We start from the raw sequence: 19731 nt of genomic DNA, 5'->3' as shown, positions 1-19731 counted from the left end.
TAAATAAACCCCACCAGTGGAGTGAACCATTGCAAAACATCATGCACATACTGCAGAATTACAATCATCCCGAGTGAGAAAGGAGGATAAGGGCAATACCTGAAACAAGAGCATTTATTAGATCGTGCATACTTAGTTGTCAAGGCTCCCCCGCTACTTGGCAATCTGACCAGCATGGCGGTACAGTGAGGCAGCACCTACCATCTCTATGGCCAACAGCCATACTGTCAGGAGGACTGGTTGGCCAATCAGGGCTGTGGCTCAGCATCCAATGCTTGCACAGTGCAGGCCATTTAAACCAGGCTTCTGCCTCTGGCATTTTCTTCTGATTTTTTTTCCTGTGAACTTCACTAACATATGGATTGCGGTTTTGACCTCCAGTTTGTTTGAACTTTGCCTGGCTTTTGGAAATTCCTTGTCATTCCGATTCTGCACAGTTGAGAATCCATGGCTTTAACTTTAGACTGGACTCTGTTAACCCTCTGACTACTAATTCTGCTCATACTTGACCTCCTTGTTATTAGACCCTTGGATGGTACCTGGTTGTGTTTATACCAGACCTACCGCCAATTGACCCAGCTAGTCAACTACATTTAACTGTTTGTTTTCCCCACTTACCTCTCTCACATTAGCACGGGAAGGGAGTTTCTTCTTGGTTGGTGGGTCACACTTAACAGGATGGGTGATCCGCAAGGGAGGAACAGAGGTTCGAGTACGAATTAGAACTTCATATCCCTTCCCCTGTCATTTTTATAAATAGGGAAACTAGGTGCAAAATATAAGAAATTAGGTCAAACCCATCACATATTCAGACCACAAGTAGCCAATAACTATAACACAATTGCTAATGCCCTCAATCCCATGAAAAGGTAACAATGGAGGCGGCCAGCATTCACACACAAGAGGCTAAAAGCATCACATACAAGAGAGCAACTAGGGTGTACACTATAAAAATAAGGCATACTTACTACCGTAGTACATTTTATACGAAAACGAGAGACGAGAAGACGGCACTCACCATGCAGGAAAGTCTTTATTTTCTTAGAGCGGCATAACGCTTCCTAGTTCCGGCATTAGGAAGTGCGCGCAGGCGCACAAAACACTGTGTCCCGGTCACCCCTCCTCCTCTGCACCTCCCCTGCCTGTCTACTTTGTTATGCCGCTCAAAGAAAATAAAGACTTTCCTGCATGGTGAGTGCCGTCTTCTCGTCTCTCGTTTTCGTTTTACTTCCACCTGTCTTCATGGACTGAGCACCACTGCTAGCAGAGTTGTACCTAAGCTGTCAGTGTGTGGCGAACGTACTCCCGTACATCAGAGTTTACAGTCAGAGTGCCGCAAGCAACCCTTCTAGATTCCAGTAGCACATTTTATATTTGGTACTTATGACGCCTCACAAACTATAAAGACCATATTAGTCCGAACAATAAAAAAAATTATGAAAAAAATTGTAAAATTAATAAGTGAATGAATAACACAGGATGGTATCTATTTGATGTTACATACAAAGTGAGAAAGGAAATAAATACTGTACATATGATACACAAGATATTTTCAATGAATAAAAACCTTTTTGTTTGGTCATTTGGATGCACTTTGACATGTTCAATGCACTGACATCCAAAAATCACATTCAAGAATATGAAGGAAAAACACTAGGAATTCAATATGGGATGAAATAAATGTAAAAACACAAACATGTCCTAAATAAGGGCATGGTTTAAAAAAAAAAAAAAAATCATTTTTTTATACATTAAACTTTAATAGAACATTTTATTACATTAAAAAAACTGCTTTTTTTTACTGTAGTTTTTTTTCCTTTTATTGTGCAATTTAAACCAAGCCTAAAAATTGAGAAAGGGAGGAGACCTACATATAAATCTGCGTAGAAACAATGAAATCGTAATTTTATTTTTAATCATTGTAAACTGGGGCATTCATTTATGTAATAAATAGTAAATGTGTTATAAAGTAATGATAATGACACTTTAATGTATTTTATATGCATTTTTTATGTATTTATAGAAAAAATATTAATAATGCAGGAAAGAGGAATAGCATGGCTAGACTTCTGCCAAAAATTTCCTTTTTTTTTTTTTTTTCCTGCTGTCAAACTAAAAGAACTGTGAGCTGAGTAGCTTTTTCAGTTTGTCTGTTAGGGTTTATAGATTACAAGTGAGGGACAAATTCTCTATGACATCCACAATTATCGGAAAAATGTCTATTCCAAAAGAAACTTCCATTTGGTTGAGGTTAGAGAAGGTCATCCTACAGTATAAAGCTGATCACCATATCTGCTTCTACTCATAAAGGGTGTTCATAATGCAATTTTTACCTCCCTGCATTACAGAAGCCATGACATTCTTATATATGTTCCTGTATTTTTTTTTTATATTATCTACAAAAATTTAGCAAATTTTAAAAAGTGAAATCCACTGGAAAAGTATGCAGCATTTTTTATTGTCCAATGTATATTACTCTAAAAATTCAACAGATTTGGTTGGATTACAGTTAACTCAGTTAGTAACAGAGGGAATCCAGCTCTAGACACCATCCACCCTGAAAAAGACCACTTGAAATGCCAATGCAAAGTAGCAGACATGTAGAACATGTAGAAATGTCTTCTACATACTCTATTAACACACTAACAGAAGAAACATATTCACAACAAGGTCAGAGGGCCAAGATAGTGAAGAAATGCTTAAAATCATTAAAGGGGAACTCCGGTGGAAACAAGTGAAAAACAAATGTTTTCAAATCAACTGGGGCCAGAAAGTTTAACAGATTTGTAATTTACTTCTATTTCAAAATCTGAAGCTTTCAAGTACTTATCAGCTGCTGTATACTACAGAGGAAATTGTGAAGTTCTTTCCAGTCTGACAACAGTACTCTCTGCTGACACCTCTGTCCGTGTCAGGAACTGTCCATATTAGAAACAAATCCCCATAGAAAACCTCTCCTGCTCTGGACAGTTTCTGATACAGACAGAGGTGTCAGCAGAGGGCACTATTGTCAGACTGGAAAGAACTTCACAAATTTCTCTGTAGTATATCTGTAGTATGCAGCAGCTGAGAAGTACTGGAAGGATTAAGATTTTTTAATAGAATTAATTTACAAATCTGTTTAATTTTCTTGCACCAGTTGATTTGAAAACTTTTTTTTTCCACCGGAGTTCCCCTTTAAATGGGTATTCCGGCTTTATACATCTTATCCCCTATCAAAAGGATAGGGGATAAGATATATAATCGCAGGGGTCCCGCTGCTGGGACGCAAGGACGCAAGTCTGCACCTCACACCGGGTGCTGCCTCAGAGATGGGGACGTGACGTCACGGCCACGTCCCCTAGTGATGTTATGTCATGCCCCCCTCCATTCATGTCCATGGATGTAGGGGGCATGGCATCACTAGGGGGTGTGGCATCGCCAGGGGGTGTGGCCATGACATCATGTCCCCGTCTCGGATGCAGCACCCAGAACACAATGCCAGGGACTGCACCGAGATTGCGGTGGGGATAAAATGTATAAAGCCAGAATACCCCTTTAATCATTAATGCAATGTTTCGGCAAGCTCAGTGCCTTTCCTAAGCATGATGGTACGTGTTGGTATAGCTGTAAAAAATAATTTTACTATGTGAATTACCACTATATATTTACCACCTATATTGTACACTTCTGTAATGTCTGCATGGAAAATCTCCATGCAGACATTCTGGAGACTGTGGGTGCCAGTACTATATGCTTGTGCTAGGACCGCACAAGAATGCACCGTTTCATAGATGGCTATGCATTCTGTGTGGAGTCCGCAGAAAGAATGAACAGGTTCATTCTTTCTGCAGACATGGGAAACAGAATTTCTCTACCAAAAACATCTGGCAAGGAAATCCCGCTGTCTACATAGCACAGCAGAATCCTGTTGAATTCCAAAATCTCCGACGTGTAAACATAGCCTTATGTTCAGTGGCACATTTCAAATGTACAATATATTCCTACATGCATGCTTCAAATGCAATATAAATATAGCCGTCTTTAGTCATGGCTTGGTTAAACTGTCACATGCACATAATCCTAAACAGAAGGCTTTTCTGCATACGTAGGGTGTAAAAAAGTCTGTTAGGGGAAAAATTCTAACTACAATGTCAATTTAGAGCAGTAAATAATACACTTTAACATGACTGCCTCACACAAAGTAAAGCAGATAAAATATAATGAGATGCTTCAAAACAGCATCTACACTAATATGTTTCACAGCATGTTATGATTCCTCTTATGCACAGGGCTGGATTAACATAGGGGCTGATGGAGTGGCAGCTCCAGGCCCTTACGTGAAAATAGGCCCAGCCGACCCCTCACCCAAAATAAATTATAAAAAAGAGGTTCCGAAATATAGGGGGCGTAGTTTCAGAGAGGGGTGTGGATACACGGAAGCGGCGTGGCTTGCTATGCGTGCATCAGGAATTTTCAGTGGGCTGGACACTTGTTGATGTTAATAAAGTTGAAGTGCACCATGGTGGTAGTTGTTTTTTGGGGTCAACTGCAGAGCCATAAGCAATATGAGAGAATGCTGGGAGTTGTAGTTTGTAACTAACTGCATGTTAGCATGCCCTGACACAGCCTATGGCTTTGCAGCTGACCCAACCCAAAATTACAACTCCCAGCATGTTGCATTATATGGTAGTATAGTATAAGTTATAGTGCAACATGCTGGGAGTTGTAGTTTTGGTTTGGGTCAGCTGCAAAGCCATAGGCTGTGTCAAGGCATGCTGGGAGTTGCAATTAGTTATTAACTACAACTCCCAGAATGCTCTGATACAGCCTATTGCTCTACAGCTGTCTAAAACCAAAACTACACTACAACTCCCAGCATGTTGCATTACAACTATAACTACTATACTACCATATAATGAAACATGCTGGGAGTTGTAGTTTTGGTTTTAGTTGTAGTGCAACATGCTGGGAGTTGTAGTGTAGTTTTGGTTTGAGACAGCAGCAGAGCCGTAGGCTGTATCAGGGCATTCTGGAAGTTGTAGTTAATAATGAGTTTGAAAAAGGGCGGGATCTCCGCATGCTACCCGCAGCAGATTTTCGCCATTGAATTCAATAGGATCTGCGGTGGATTTTTATTAGCGGAGATTCCGCATACGGAGACCCTGTCCATTTTTAAACTTGCAGTGGGAGGTCCACAGAGTTTGAAAAAATACGCGCGTGTGAACGAGCCCTAGGGGATTTTCACATGTGCAAATTTTTGCTGTAGATTTTACTGCCCATTAACTTACACGAGTGGCAAAATCTGTTGAATCAAATCTGCAGCAGAAAATATGCACGTGTGAACGTACCCTGGGCTCGTTCACATGAGCAGATTTTTGTGCAGATTTTGCACAGCTGATCTGCTGCTTTTTATTTTATGCGGCTTATATTCAGCTGCGTATTTTCAGATACTTATTTTCTGCAGAAAAAAAGCTGTATAAAATAAGCAGCTGAAAATCTGCAACAAAATATGCACTAAAATATGCAGCAAAACTGCTTGTGTGAACGAGCACTTAGTGTATGTTCACATGTGCGGATTTTCTGCTGCAGATTTGCTGTAGCAAATTTTGCTACCCCTTGAAATCTGCAGCAGATATGCATCAAAAATATGCATGTGTGAACACACCCTTAGGGTCTTAGGTACAGTATTCTGTACAGATTTGATTGCAGGATTTGATGCGCAACATTTAAAGTTGTATTCAGTCATTTAGTTTACATTTAGATCTGCAGTAGATAATCTTGGGCATCAAATCCTGTGCATCAAATCTGCGCTGGATACTGTACTTGTGAACACACCCTTAAGGTGGATTCAAATGTACAGTAGCATGCACAGATTTGATGCACAGGATTTGTAACTGCAGATTAGAAGCTGTGTTCAGCCATTTAGTTAACATTGAAATCTGCAGCAGAAAATCCTGCACATCAAATCTGTGCAGGATAATGTACGTGTGAACGCACCCTTAGGGTTTATTCACACATACAGTACCCTGCGCATATTTGATACACAGGATTTAAAGCTGTAGATTTGATGCTGTATTCAGTCATTTAGTTTACACTGAAATCTGCAACATTAAATCTGTAGCTTCAAATCTGCGCATCAAATACACAGCAAAATATGGCATGTGTGACCCTACCCTTATAAGGGAAAACATATCCTGTGTACAGCTGGCAAATACCACTTTATGGTCCTCTATATAATCACTTTTATGGTATACAGATCCCGTGTATAGCCAGTATATACCTCAATATGGTCCTGTATATAATCACTTATATGGTTTACAGATCCTGTGTGCAGCTGATATCTGCCATTATTTGGTCCTGTATATAATCACGTATATGGCATATAGATCCTGGTATCTACCTATATATGGTCACTGTATGAAGGAATAAAAGTCTTTGTACAGTGGTTTTATTCAGTAACAGTACAGTCACTGTGTGATGTATAGTGTGTTACTGATGCATCAGTATTATTTGGCCCTTGTATAATTTGTATACTGGTGTTGTATATTGGTATTTATAGTCTGTGTATAGTGGTTTTTACTCAGTATGGTATTATCCAGTGTTTGTGTAGCGGTATAATTTGTTCCATCTATACTGTTATTGGTAATATTGGTCCTAATACTCTGGATTTGATCATTAACAGTATGATGGTAATGCTCTATGTATGTATGCTGATAATATTTCTCCTTGTATACTAGTATTGTTGGTATTATTAATCTCAGTATACAGGATTTAGTAAGTAACAGTATGATGGTAATATGTATAGTGATAATATTCCTCCTTGTATACTGGTATTATTGGTCATATTGGTCTCAGTATACAAGATTTGGTCAGTAACAGTATAAAGGTAATATTTATGGTAATAATGTTCCTCCTAGTATACTGGTGTTATTGGTAATATTGGTCTCATTATGCAGGATTTGGTCAGTAACAGTATGATGGTAATGTGTATGGCAATAATATTCCTCCTTGTATACTGGTATAATTGGTAATGGAAAAGTATCTTAAAGCAGAAGTATCACGCTGAAAAACTTGTCTCCTACCCAAAGGACCCCCAGTGATCTCCTGTACGGGCCCCGACTTGTCCACTTAATGCTCTAAAATAATGGCTATGGGGGCATTTTTGTTGGCGTCATTTTATAGCTAGCTACCTAACTACCTGGCTACCTACCTAGCTAGCTAATAACCTACTTAGCTACTTACCTATGCTTGAAAAAGGCTGCATGGGCAGCTGAAACGTTGCATTTTTACACATTTTTTGGATGGAATACAAGCTATTTTCTTCACCTTAAGTGTGCTGCAGCAACTTGTCTTTATGGAATTATCTGGAAGCCTCTGACCTGGGCTATTGCCACTTGCACCTGTGCAACTGATCTGTGAAGTGCTGCTCTACCTCTGCCTTTGCTGGCTACCTACCTAGTTAGCTAACAACCAACTTAGCTACCTACCTACATCACATTGTGTGTATCGTGCTGTGTTGCACATAATAGAAGTAAAAAGAGTTACACAGCGACCCACAAATGGCCGCAACCTAGCTGATGGGTCGTAGCCACTTTTAGGCCCTTCAAACTTTTAATCCGGTTCTGCTTATGCATACAAAAAAACTATAAAAAAAAAAAAATTAAACATTGACAAAGTTTTATTGTTCTGCATTATTATATGTTTTATTTTTTAACAGTGCAGTAAAAAGGCTTCAACATCTCTACTGTGGATGCTAAAATCATCTGGATTAAATCTCAACAGGCCATGGCCCCGAATTATCTTTACAGTGACTTTCACTACTATTATTTTAATCATGGCTGTTCTTAACATGGTAGGTCTTAAATATACACCTTGTAATGTATGCTACTGTTATCAGGTAATGTTTTTATAATAAAATGTTAGCAGTACTAAATTTTAAATATATTTATGAATTTTTTAGGGGTAGTCAAATATATCTATTTGCTTTCCTAAAGGAAGCAAATATGACATCAAACTAAACACTTGATAATTTTTCTAAAGGCATGGAACCGTAAATGTTATTACAAAGTATACTTAAATATTTGCTTGAATATTTGCATTCTCAAGCTAGATCTGTTGCAGAATTCAATGAACTATTTCTCGAAGAGAACAAATCAAATTCTCTTATTGACGCATATACTTTAGGTGACTTCAATAGTGTTTGAACAGTGACACAAGCGTCATAATTTAGTTTCTGTACACCCCGCTACAGACCGGTCCTGCTACAAACCTCCGACGCATTTCGCCAATAGCAAGGCTTTCTCAAGGAGTGCATATAGTGACTACAGATGCGATATCTATATAAAGATAACCAAATATAAATGGACTGACACCTGTCTGTGTAGTGGTAAATCGCACGGCCAGAAATGACGTGGGACGCCACGGCGCTCATGTATTCAGCACATGGTGTGCGCATGTATTGTAGAGGGTTTATAGCTACAGAAACATGGCCGCCATCCCTTGTGCTGCGCAGGGTGTACGGCTGCAGAAAAATGGCCGCCATCGCTGGTGCTGCTCATGCGTGGGTGGGTGAGTGCTAGGGGAAAACCCTGGCTACCCCAAAATGGCCGCAGATCATGCAAAATAAAGAAAAATAGAATGAGTGCAATCCCAGACCCAGGATTATGTTGTGTAAACAAATATATATATATATATATATATATATATATATATATATATATATATATTGTGACAGTGTGGCAAGGAGAGGGTGTATTTCCCTAGCTAACCCTGGAGAAACCTCCACCTGTGGCCAAATTAATGAGGTAGCAGGGCAGGGATGTCTGTTTAAAAGGAAGTCAGACAGTGTAGTCTGAGCTCTCCCCAGAAGACAGCAAGGTGGGTGTAGGGGGAGGCAGGGGTCCTGGTGAGGAACACACAGCCCAAGCTGTGAGTGGCCCCAACAGTGAAGTGTGGACGAGACACACAGCAAGAGGTTGCAAACGCTGTGTGTGAACAGTGAGTAGAAGGTTGCAGGAGGCATAAGTTTAACTGGCCAGGAAAAGCCCACCAGTTGGTAGTCAGGGCATGCCAGATTGTTTAGTTAGTGACTAGATGGTCTAGGGTTTTGTTTGTTCCTGGCTTATGTTTTTATTTATCCTGCAACCTGTCTAATAAAGCTGGCGAGGGGCCGGACTTGCATAAAGTACTGTTGTTTGCCTGCTGATTGAAGTGGAAACATGTCCTGTGGCGGTGTCAAGGATGATCCCAGAGCTATCCCCAGTGAGAAGTCCTTACAATATATATATATATATTTATATTATATTTATATATATTGTAAGGATTCCTCCTTGGGGATTAGCTCTGGGATCGTCCTGGTCACTTGCCACGGGACACGTTCCTCACAATAATACAGCAGACCACAGTCCCTCATACAAGTCTGGATCCTCGCCAGCTTTATTCCCACAGGTTGCAGGTAGAGATGAGCGAACTTACAGTAAATTCGATTTGTCACGAACTTCTCGGCTCGGCGGTTGCTGACTTTTCCTGCATAAATTAGTTCAGCTTTCCGGTGCTCCGGTGGGCTGGAAAAGGTGGATACAGTCCTAGGAAAGAGTCTCCTAGGACTGTATCCACCTTTTCCAGCCCACGGGAGCACCTGAAAGCTGAACTAATTTATGCAGGAAAAGTCATCAACTGCCGAGCCGAGAAGTTCGTGACGAATCGAATTTACTGTAAGTTCGCTCATCTCTAGTTGCAGGTAAAACAAAACATAAACGGGGGAAAAAAATTCCTAGACCGTCTGGTCACTGACTACACATATCAGCATGCCCTGACTACGAACTGGTGAGCTACCCAAAGCCAGTTAAACATGTGTCTCCTGCAACCTGTTACTCACAGTTCACACCACTTCTTGAACCACTCGCAGCGCCTTGTGCGTATTACCTAAACACGGTCCGTGTGTCTCTCTAACAGCCAGCATACTGTTTCCAAGGGAGAGCCCCAACTATTCTGTTTCCTTTCCTTTTAAACACACTTCCTCATCCTGATACCTCATTAATCAGGTCACAGGTGGATTCTCCAGAGTTAGCAAGGGAAATACACCCTTTCCTTGCCACACTGCCACATATCCCCCCCCCCCCCCCTCTGCTCAGACCACCGGGAAGGAGCACTTTTATTCAAAAGGCAGAGTCCAACCGCCTTTCCTTTTCCTTGGACAACTTTTGTCCCACAGTCTCTGAAGTCCTTGACTTTTTTCTTCCGGACTTTTACAAGCAACCAATTGCAAGTCTCTCGGTCACGCCTCTCCAGTACCAGGTTCTTCACCCTGGTGTGGGCAGGGTTCTTGAAATTAAGGAGGGAGAGGACCGATGCTTCTAACCTTTGTCTTCTTCTGGCTTGCCGGACCTCTGCCTCTGCTTCAGAGAATCTTTCGGCTTCAGTGGCTTCACCAACCACTGTCTTGTTCTCTGTAGCTTCAGAGGACCTCCGACACGAGTCCATCTCAGTTTCAACTTTAGAGGACTTCCCACCTGGTTTCACCACAGTTTTGACTTCAGTGCATTTCTCACATGGATTCACCTCATCCCTTCCAGCTTTCTCTTCAGGGGCACCAGCTTCCTCAGGTTTGGCTTCCGAGTCTTTGGCTCTTCTCTGCAGCTTCTTCAGGCTTACTCTTCTCTTCACCTGTAGCTTCAGTTATGCCATTCGCTTTACTCATAGCTTTTGAGGTTGACTCTGGTTTAGCTTCTGCTTCAGAGGATTTCTCTGCCTCATCATTACCTTCAGAATTTTTGGTCTGCTCAGGTTCAGATGATTTCCCGCCTGACTCCTCCTTAGTCTCCACTTCAGAGGATTTCACACCAGGTTTCAGCCCAGTCCTAACTTCAGAGGACTTCACCTCAATCTTAGCCTTTAGAGGACTTTTTACCAGGCTTCAGAGAAAGCATCCCTGTATCCCGTAACTTCTGCCCCAGAAGCCTTTCTTGAGCCAATTCCACCATAGCTTGGTCTCTGCTCTCTTTTAGAACTTCCTGGTCCTCTTCCTTTTTCTCACATTTTCACTGCTTTAACTGGAGCTTAGCAGACTTCATCCTCTCACTGTCAAGTAACTCTGTCAAGTCCCTGACAGGATCTTCCGAAGACAGCAATTGTTTCCTCAATTGTTCATTGTCCTCCAGCATAGCCACCTGCTCGTAGAGTTGCGCTCCCAGCAAAACCAAGGCATCTACGTGGGACCTTCTGCGCATTTTGTTCTGCGCTTCCAGGCTCTCTTAAGATCTTCATGTCATCTTCCAGCTTTATATATTTCAGCTGCTCACTCTTGAGTTGTGCAGAGATCATCTTTTCACTGTCCAGCAACTGTTTCTTGGTCTTCTCTAACTCATTGATAAATTTTCCACCAATCTGTTCAGATAGATCTGAGATCTCCTGTTGCAAGTTCTTGTTTTCATGTTTCAGAGTCTCAACTTGTTCCAGGGCCACCTCATACTGCTCACTGAGCAAGTCATTGTCATGACAAGCAGATTGAAGAGCATGTGCAAGGGCATTCTTCGCCTTGACTTCCTCCTCAAGTTGTCTCTTAGCTTTAGAGACACTCTTCAGATTGCTGGCAAGATCATCAACTTCCATCTTCATTTCATTCTTCTCTTTTTCTATTTTTTCCATGGCTACCAGCCTAGCCTTGTGATCACTCCGCAGAGCCTGATATGCACCATGTAGAAGACTCACTTATTTTTCCTGGAATGACATCCGCTTGGCCAGACTCTCCACTTCACTCTCCTTGCTGGTCACAAGACCCTGGGAGAGGGACAGTTCATCCTGCAGAGCCACAAACTCCCTTTTGTGATGCTCCATGACTTTTTCCAGCTGACACCTCGCTTCTTGCTCTTTCTTAAAGTCAGCAAGTGATTTGTCCTTCTCTGTCAAGCGATGTACCTCTTTTTCTTTCTCCATCAACTTCACAGAAAACATCTGCAGGGTTTCTTCCAGATTCTGGATCTGCTCCAGTTTTTTTCCAAGGCCAGCTCGCCTTTTCCGAGACCTTTTACTGACAGCGGTCTCCTCACTCTCGCTGTTAGACCTTGAGACATCCTCTGGTCCTCTGTCAGACACTTGACCCAGCTCTTCTCACTCTCGAGATGAAGCTCCCCCTTTTTCGGGGTTGCGGCCACTTGTGCCTCATTATTATCATCAACAACAGGTGCCACTGACACCTGGCACTCTTCGACCACGTTGGCAACTCTGGAGACTCTTGCTAAACACTCCCGTCGGACCGGCAATCCCTTGGCGGTAAGTTTGTTGCCCCTAGCAACAACTTCAATGGCTCTGGGCACCAGCGAATCCGGGTGATTCCCAAACAGTTCCTCTGAACTGTCCCTCGGCTCCTTGGCAGACTTTTCTTTTGTCTTGTCATAGTCTCTCCATGGCTTGGCAAAAACTACTAGGGCTCCTGGGTCTGCAACAATATGTGGTCCAGTGGTTCGACCTTCCTGGTTACGACCTCTCTCTAGTTCAGACACCACATCTTCTTCACTTAAGACTCTGTCTGTGACCGTAAGTGCAGCTCCCAGCTCCACCAGTACTCTTTTCCGGAGTTTTGGTTTTTCCACAGCCATCTCTGTAGCTTCTTTTCCAGTCACTTCTTTAACTTGACTGTTCTTCAGCTCCCCTAGTGGTCTGGCACACTCCCACCTGATATATACCTAGAGTCTGCTGTCACTCCCCGTCCTCAGCCTTTGCGGAGTTACTGTCCCCTGCTATGTGGTGTAAATCAAGTGTTGTGAGCCTATCAGGTGTTCCTGCTCTAGTCACCTGACTATCTTCCCACAACTGCTGAAAAAATGGAAAATCCTTCCCCAGCACTACTTCATACTCTAAGGTAGGCTCAATTGCAACCTTGTGACTTATGGTACCATAAGGAGTAGAAATACACACACTGTTTTATAATCCCAGATACCGGCTTGTATAGACACTACAGCAGGGTCTGGCTTTACCAGACTTATTACACATTTTGGATCTAACAAAACCATCATCTTTTTACCTTCTATTTCCAGCTCACACAGGTTTTCTTTTGTCCTGCGAGAGGTGGCAACAGTACTCTTTACATCAGAACACATTAACATAAGTGTTTCAAGAAAAACATTATCAGCCTGCATGGGTTCACAATAGAAGCACCATTCACACAGTCCAGTAGAGACCCCCCAGTCCTCACTACTTCCGGAACCTTTGTGTGCGAACTCTCAGGTGCACACTCGGCATCCCAAAGCTGCCAGAAATACGGAAAGTCTCTGCCCAGTACAATTTCAACTGTAAGTTCCGCACATATCTCCATCATATGGCTTACTGCCCCAAAACATGTATCAAAGGTAATTTGAACAGTCTTACCGGGCTCCGGGCGGGACTTCACAAATGGAATTATTTCTGGCATAATCCGAGATACAGTCTGGCAACAATCCAAGTCCACCCACAGTGGGATTCCGCCCACCAACAACTCACGGGACCTCAGCTTCATCCTGGCGACCACCGGTTGTGGCCCACATCGGTTGCCCCCAGCAAAGGCCTGCCGATGTCCTTTTTCTAGAAGAAAAATCTCGATCCGTTGCCCCTAGCACCGCTCCTCCACAGACACCATCCTGTGCTTGAACTCCTCTGCTGGGCTCCTCCGACTTGCAATCTTGCAGGGCCCTTGGCAACGGGTTGCACTTAGCAACAGCATGCCCGCATTCTCCACCAAGATGTAAGGATTCCTCCTTGGGGATTAGCTCTGGGATCGTCCTGGTCACTTGCCACGGGACATGTTCCTCACAATAATACAGCAGACCACAGTTCCTCATACAAGTCTGGCTCCTCGCCAGCTTTATTTCCACAGGTTGCAGGTAAAACAAAACATAAACGGGAACAAAATAAAGTCCTAGACCGTCTGGTCACTGACTACACATATCAGCATGCCCTGACTACAAACTGGTGAGCTACCCTCAGCCAGTTAAACATGTGTCTCCTGCAACCTGTTACTCACAGTTCACACCACTTCTTGAACCACTCGCAGCGCCTTCTGCGTGTTACCTAAACACGGTCCGTGTGTCTCCCCCTCTAACAGCCAGCATACTGTTTCCAAGGGAGAGCCCCAACTATTCTGTTTCCTTTCCTTTTAAACACACTTCCCCATCCTGATACCTCATTAATCAGGTCACAGGTGGATTCTCCAGAGTTAGCAAGGGAAATACACCCTTTCCTTGCCACACTGCCACAATATATATATTGTAACGGCTGACTGGGAGATATGAGGACAATATAACTATGGATGTAAATAAATGTACAATATATATAATAAAAATGAGTATACGAAAAAAGGGGCGAGGGGGGTATGGTTTTGGTAGTGAACAGGGGGCATAGGGATATGCATATAAATTAAGAAAAAATTATAGATGGTGCAAGCAGCATGGCAAAAATAGATAAAAATTGATAAAAATAGATAAAAATAAATGAATAAAAATAATAATAATAAATAGGTATAGAAAGTGCAAATAATGCATATACCAAAGTAAAAGGCAGCAATGTGTGCAAAGATGGGACATAGTTCATATATACATGCAAGATGCAAAAATATGGTGCATACATTCCAGGGGAAAGTGGAAGGGCGGGGGAGGGGGGGATAGAGAAACAGCCAGGACATTGATTCCAGGAATCTAAAAGACAAAAAGTATAAATGTGAAAGACAGGGACAAAGGTAATACATATAACAATGGGATATCACAAAGAAATCAAATGAGCCGCAGAAAAATAAAAGGAAGAATATGAAAAATGAAAAAAGAAAATAATGAGAGACCATGAGGAATTAAAGTAGAAAGAGGAAAAACAGTACAAGAGGGGTCAGGGCCATTTTTGGCTGCCTTAATGTCAAGTACATGCTCATGCACTCGTCGACGGAATTCGCGTGTTGTGAGACCACATAGATTTTTTGTCACGGACACCCAGTCCAGCTTAGAGATATAAGCAGGGAAGAGGAGAAGCTTGTACATGGGAAGTTAGAGTAGCAAACATGTCTACATCACATCTACATCAACACACAACTAAAAACACTATCAACAACAGAATAGAAATGCAGACATAATACCAAAACGTATTTTAAAAGAGTTATTCAGGCTTTGGTCTTTGATCTTCAAGATACATGAAACACTTAATAAGTCTGATCTATGCTAAATTGGTACCAATAAAAACTACAAATAATGATGCAAAAAGTGAGCCCCAAAATAGGTCCATAGGTGAAAAAGTAAAAAAAAAAAAAAAAAAAAAAAAAAGGTATACAGGTCTGAAAAATGGCAATTTAAAGGGATTTTCCAGGAATAGAAAAACAGAGGTAATTTCTTTCAACAACAGCTCCAGGTCTGTCCCCAGGTTGTGTGTGGTATTACAACATGGTGGCTCCATTCACTTCAATGGAACTGTGCTGCAAAACCACACCCAACCTGAAGACAGACGGGGAGCGCTTCTTGTAAGAAATTAGCTCTGTTTTCTTTCTATTCCTGGATAATCTCTTTAAATAATTTTTATTTTTACTAAAAAGTTTACATTTTTATTAAAACATAATTGAAACTAAACAAATTGGGCATTGTTGTAATTGTACCAACCTGAAGAATCTAAATAGCATATCAGTTTGACACGATGAACTGTGTTATAAAAAAAACTAAACAATTTGCTAAATTTCGGGTTGTTGTTTTGTTTTTTTTGTTTTTCAATTTCTAACCAGTCCTGCAACAGCAGGCTTGTCCATGAGTCAAGGCTGCATGCAGACACACACCCCTTCCCCTGAGAGGATTTCTAACACTATGAGCTAATGAAAAGATGTATTTTTATAATAAAAAAAAATAGGTGATAGAGAAATTATTAGATGTACATAGTCAGGAGTAGGTATTATAATATTTTTTTGTAACTTTTTTTTCTCTTTTTTTTGTGGGATCTGACAGGTACGCTTTAAAGCAAAATGGCTGCACCATTAAAGGCTTTAAGTAACATATTTATTAGTAATTATGGCATCAATCAGATCTTTAAAATGTTAATAAACTTAAACATAGAAGGCCATATGTATTGCTTCATTGGATGCAGGCATAAAATATCACAAATTGCGCCAATTTTATCAAGATAACCTTGGAGGTCTGGTGACTGTGGTTGGGTACAACACATCAGATACATTTCAGTAAACTACATTACATCTGGCATACTTACACACCACATTTATAACACCTGTAAGCACTTTCCAAAACTGCCTAGGCAGATGTCTTAACACCTAAATTTGGCAGACACTGGCCCCGATTTACTTAAACTGTCTCATTCTTCAACAGTGTATACTTAGTCTAAGTCTTAGGCTAGGTTCAGACTACGGAATATCCGCCTGCAATTCCACTTTGAAATTGCAGGCGGAAATTCCGCTTGCTAAAATATATAGTGTAGTGAATGGGTTCCCGTTCACAAATTCACAGTTCGGAATTTGTGAAGCGGAATTTGTGAGCGGAAAATCCGCTTGGAAATTTCCGCCTGAAGAATGGCGGCGCTCTTTCTTCAGGCGGGAAATCCGCGCGGAACACATTGCAGTCTATTGGTGACTGCAGCGTTCTCACGGTCCTAGCGCCGACTGATTCAGTCAGCGCTGGCCGTACTCGGAATCTCCGGGCGGAAATTTTCTGCCCAGAGATTCCGTAGTTTGAACCTAGCCTTAGTCTTAGAATACACCAGATTCATCAAAGTGGTTGAGGCTAGTACATCTTTAGTTAGTTGGCGTAAACTAAGAATCTTACACAAGAATCCTGATGCAATTGTGGTGTACAGTGTCTAATCTTAAAACTCCTTTAATTAAGCCATGCCTCCTTTTTCAGGTGCCACTGAAATGGTGTCTACAATACATATAAAATGTAGTAAACAGCATGTATGCCAGTTATTCAGGCAGATTGTGCCGAAATGCTGACACCTATTAAATAGCTAATATGGTCCACTATATGTTCATGGTATACCTTTTCATTTACAGTTAATAAACTTCGTTAATTTATATAACTCATTACAGTATATAACTAATTTTAAAAAAGTAAGCCATGGCAACACAACACAAATTTCACAACTTTCACTGTTTTGTGTTTATAAGACAAACTATAAGCTAACTGATTGATCAAGTTAAATGCTGCCCATACAAGTCTTTGGAGAGGGGTGTGTGTGATTGGTAAGAGCCAGAAGCAAACAGTGACTTCAAAGAGTAGTCACTAGTTTTCTATTTAAGATTTTACCTTATGGCTTGATCCCATAGCTTAGGCTGTTTAGTTCTGCTCTATAATATCCTCCACGCTGCTTCTGCTTCATATTATATAAATATAGAGACATGGGAGAGGAGGATCCCCTCTTCATTGTGTGCTCATTGTATAAGAAACAACATAGAAGCTAGGTCCCCCCTCTAGTTTAGGGACATCTAAAAATTAGAAATGGAGCTTATAAAGCAAAAATTTATGAAAAATGCCACATTATAAATATAAATTAGACATAAATAAAAGTTTAACCAAAATTTTATTTACTTTATTCAATTGCAGTTTTTTCTGGATGATAATTTAATTTCTATAAATTCAGTTTTCAAATGGTCAAATTCTAGTTCGTCTGGTTCTATAGAAGAGAAACAATGGCTTATTCAGAACAACTATTTTTTTCTTCCGGTGAGTGTTCTTGTTTTATTCTTTTATTTATTACTGCTAGTTATGTCATTTATAGTAATCTCCTTTATTTTCAATTCTTTATTAGCTGTTTAAATAAAAACATATCTAGTGTACAGTGTCCATTTTAGAACAATAGTCAGTCGTCAGCCATAACTCCATCCCGCGTCAGGCGAAACAGCGTCCCGCCTCCTCCCTCGGACCTATCTCCGTCAGGCGTCAGCCGCAACTCCCTCCTCCTTCATCCTAAACTCCCTCATCCGAAACTCTTTCATCCCTTAGATGAAAAACCTTCCTGCTTTGTAGTAGAGCCGAGTCAGTGTCGGCTCTCTGCTATACGGGTTCTGCTGTACATGCTATTCAGTGTCGGCTCTGCTATACAGACTCTGTAGCACATGTAGTGTCTGTAGTACATGTGCAAGGTTCACAGTTTCGACTCTGCTATACATGCCGTGCAGCGTCGGCTCTGCTATGCAGCAGGAGGTTGCCTCTGAGGGAGAATTGTCTGAGGCATGAAAGCGTTTTGGAAGAGGGAGTTTCGGATGAGGGAGGAGGGGAGTTCTGGCTGAAGGATGATGGTGATTGGTGTGAGGGAGGAGGCGAGGACGCTGTTTCGCCTGAGGGGGGACAAAGTTATGACTGACGATATCCTAAAATGTACGCCACTGATTGGATTGCCCACAGCATGACCATGGGGAACCAATCAGCCAAGATAGTGGACGGAGGTCTTCTTACCTTTTTCCGGCCGCTTTGATGGGGTCTTCTTCTCTGGTCTCCCGAGACAAGAAGATCATAGAAAATACTGATCAATACTATGGATATGCATAGCACTGAACAATATTAGCAATCTATGGGTGCATAAAAAGTGTAAAATAAATGTAAAAAAAAAGTTTTAAAGAATTTTAAAAATTTCCTCCCCCCAATCTCCCCCCCCCCCAATTTTTTTTAAGGAGTACTGCAGCCATAGACAACCTATCCCCTGTCTGCACAGGGATCCGAAACTGCTGCGGATCTGCGCAGCTAATGCTTGTGTCGTCCACCTTGAAAGACACGCCCCCCTCCGCCTCTCCCATAGAGATACATAGAAGGGGTCATGTTGTCTGCATGTCAGTAAATTGTTTTATATATATATATATAATGAACTATAAGGCTAATAGGGTTCTATAAAAAAAATGTATTCTTCTATTTTTTTTTTGTGTTTAAACTTTTGGCCACTAGGGGTCTCCCACAGCACTGTGCGCATCCCTGCCAGGCGCACTCCTGACTCTGCTGGCCAACGGCGTCTCAGGCTCCACCCGCAGACAAGGAGAGCCGGTGTGAGGTGGATTTTTCAAACCCATGCAAAAGTCGGACTGCAGTCCGACTTTTGCATGGGTTTGAAAAATCCGCCTCACACCGTCCCTGCCCTGCACTCCGCCTTTCGGGAGTGCAGCATACAGGAAGAAGGGCGGAAGAGGCCCGGCAAGGCTTCAGATTACGTTGCGCCTGACGGGCCCCGCCCACTTCCTCCCTTCTCAGACGCTCCTCTCTGAGCTACTGAAGATGAACATAAAAAGGTATTTTTATGTGTTTTTTTTAGTAAAATAAATGCTAGGATAGATAGAGTTAGAGACAGGGACAGATGGGGAGGGGAATTAGGGGAAAGTTTAGTTGATAATAGGTACTCTTTAAATTACCCCTTTTTCCCGATTTACCCAAAAAAGCAAAAAAAAAATTATAATAAACATATTTGGTATCAGGACACTTTTAAATGTCCGAACAATCAAAATCTAATGTTTTGATAGCGTACGGTGAACGGCACTTCACATTTCCAATTTTTTTTTTATATAAAATGATTAAAAGTCACACATATGCAAAAGTGGTACAAAAAAACCCTACAAATTACAGCACAAAGAATGAGCATACAGTCCTGTGCATATAGAAAAAAAGAGAAAGTTATAGGTGGTCAAGTAAAGTGTACAGCGGGAAAAGGAAACCCTCCAAAATTTCCAAAATTGCCTTTTTATTTTTAATTTCCCTGACCCAAATAATACTTTTTTTGTTTTTCCATTGATTTTATGGTAAAATGAGTGATGTAATTACA

General features: G+C 41.4%; 1 protein-coding gene across 2 annotated transcripts in view; it reads left to right on the top strand.

Annotated features, from left to right (window-relative positions):
* ADCY2 (adenylate cyclase 2) overlaps nucleotides 1–19731 on the top strand; it is a 532901-nt gene that overhangs the window by 432164 nt on the left and 81006 nt on the right. The window contains exons 16-17 of one of the 2 annotated variants that reach the window (XM_056520730.1): nucleotides 7700–7834; nucleotides 17532–17651. In XM_056520730.1, the coding sequence (XP_056376705.1) occupies nucleotides 7700–7834; nucleotides 17532–17651 (255 nt within the window). The remainder of the gene's footprint in view (nucleotides 1–7699; nucleotides 7835–17531; nucleotides 17652–19731) is intronic. The other variant, XM_056520731.1, reaches the window with a different exon arrangement.

The sequence above is a fragment of the Hyla sarda genome, chromosome 5 (assembly GCF_029499605.1).
Source record: "Hyla sarda isolate aHylSar1 chromosome 5, aHylSar1.hap1, whole genome shotgun sequence".
NCBI lineage: Eukaryota > Metazoa > Chordata > Amphibia > Anura > Hylidae > Hyla > Hyla sarda.
The sequence above is the reverse complement of the archived record's forward strand: the minus strand, read 5'-3'. Positions and strand labels throughout refer to the sequence as shown.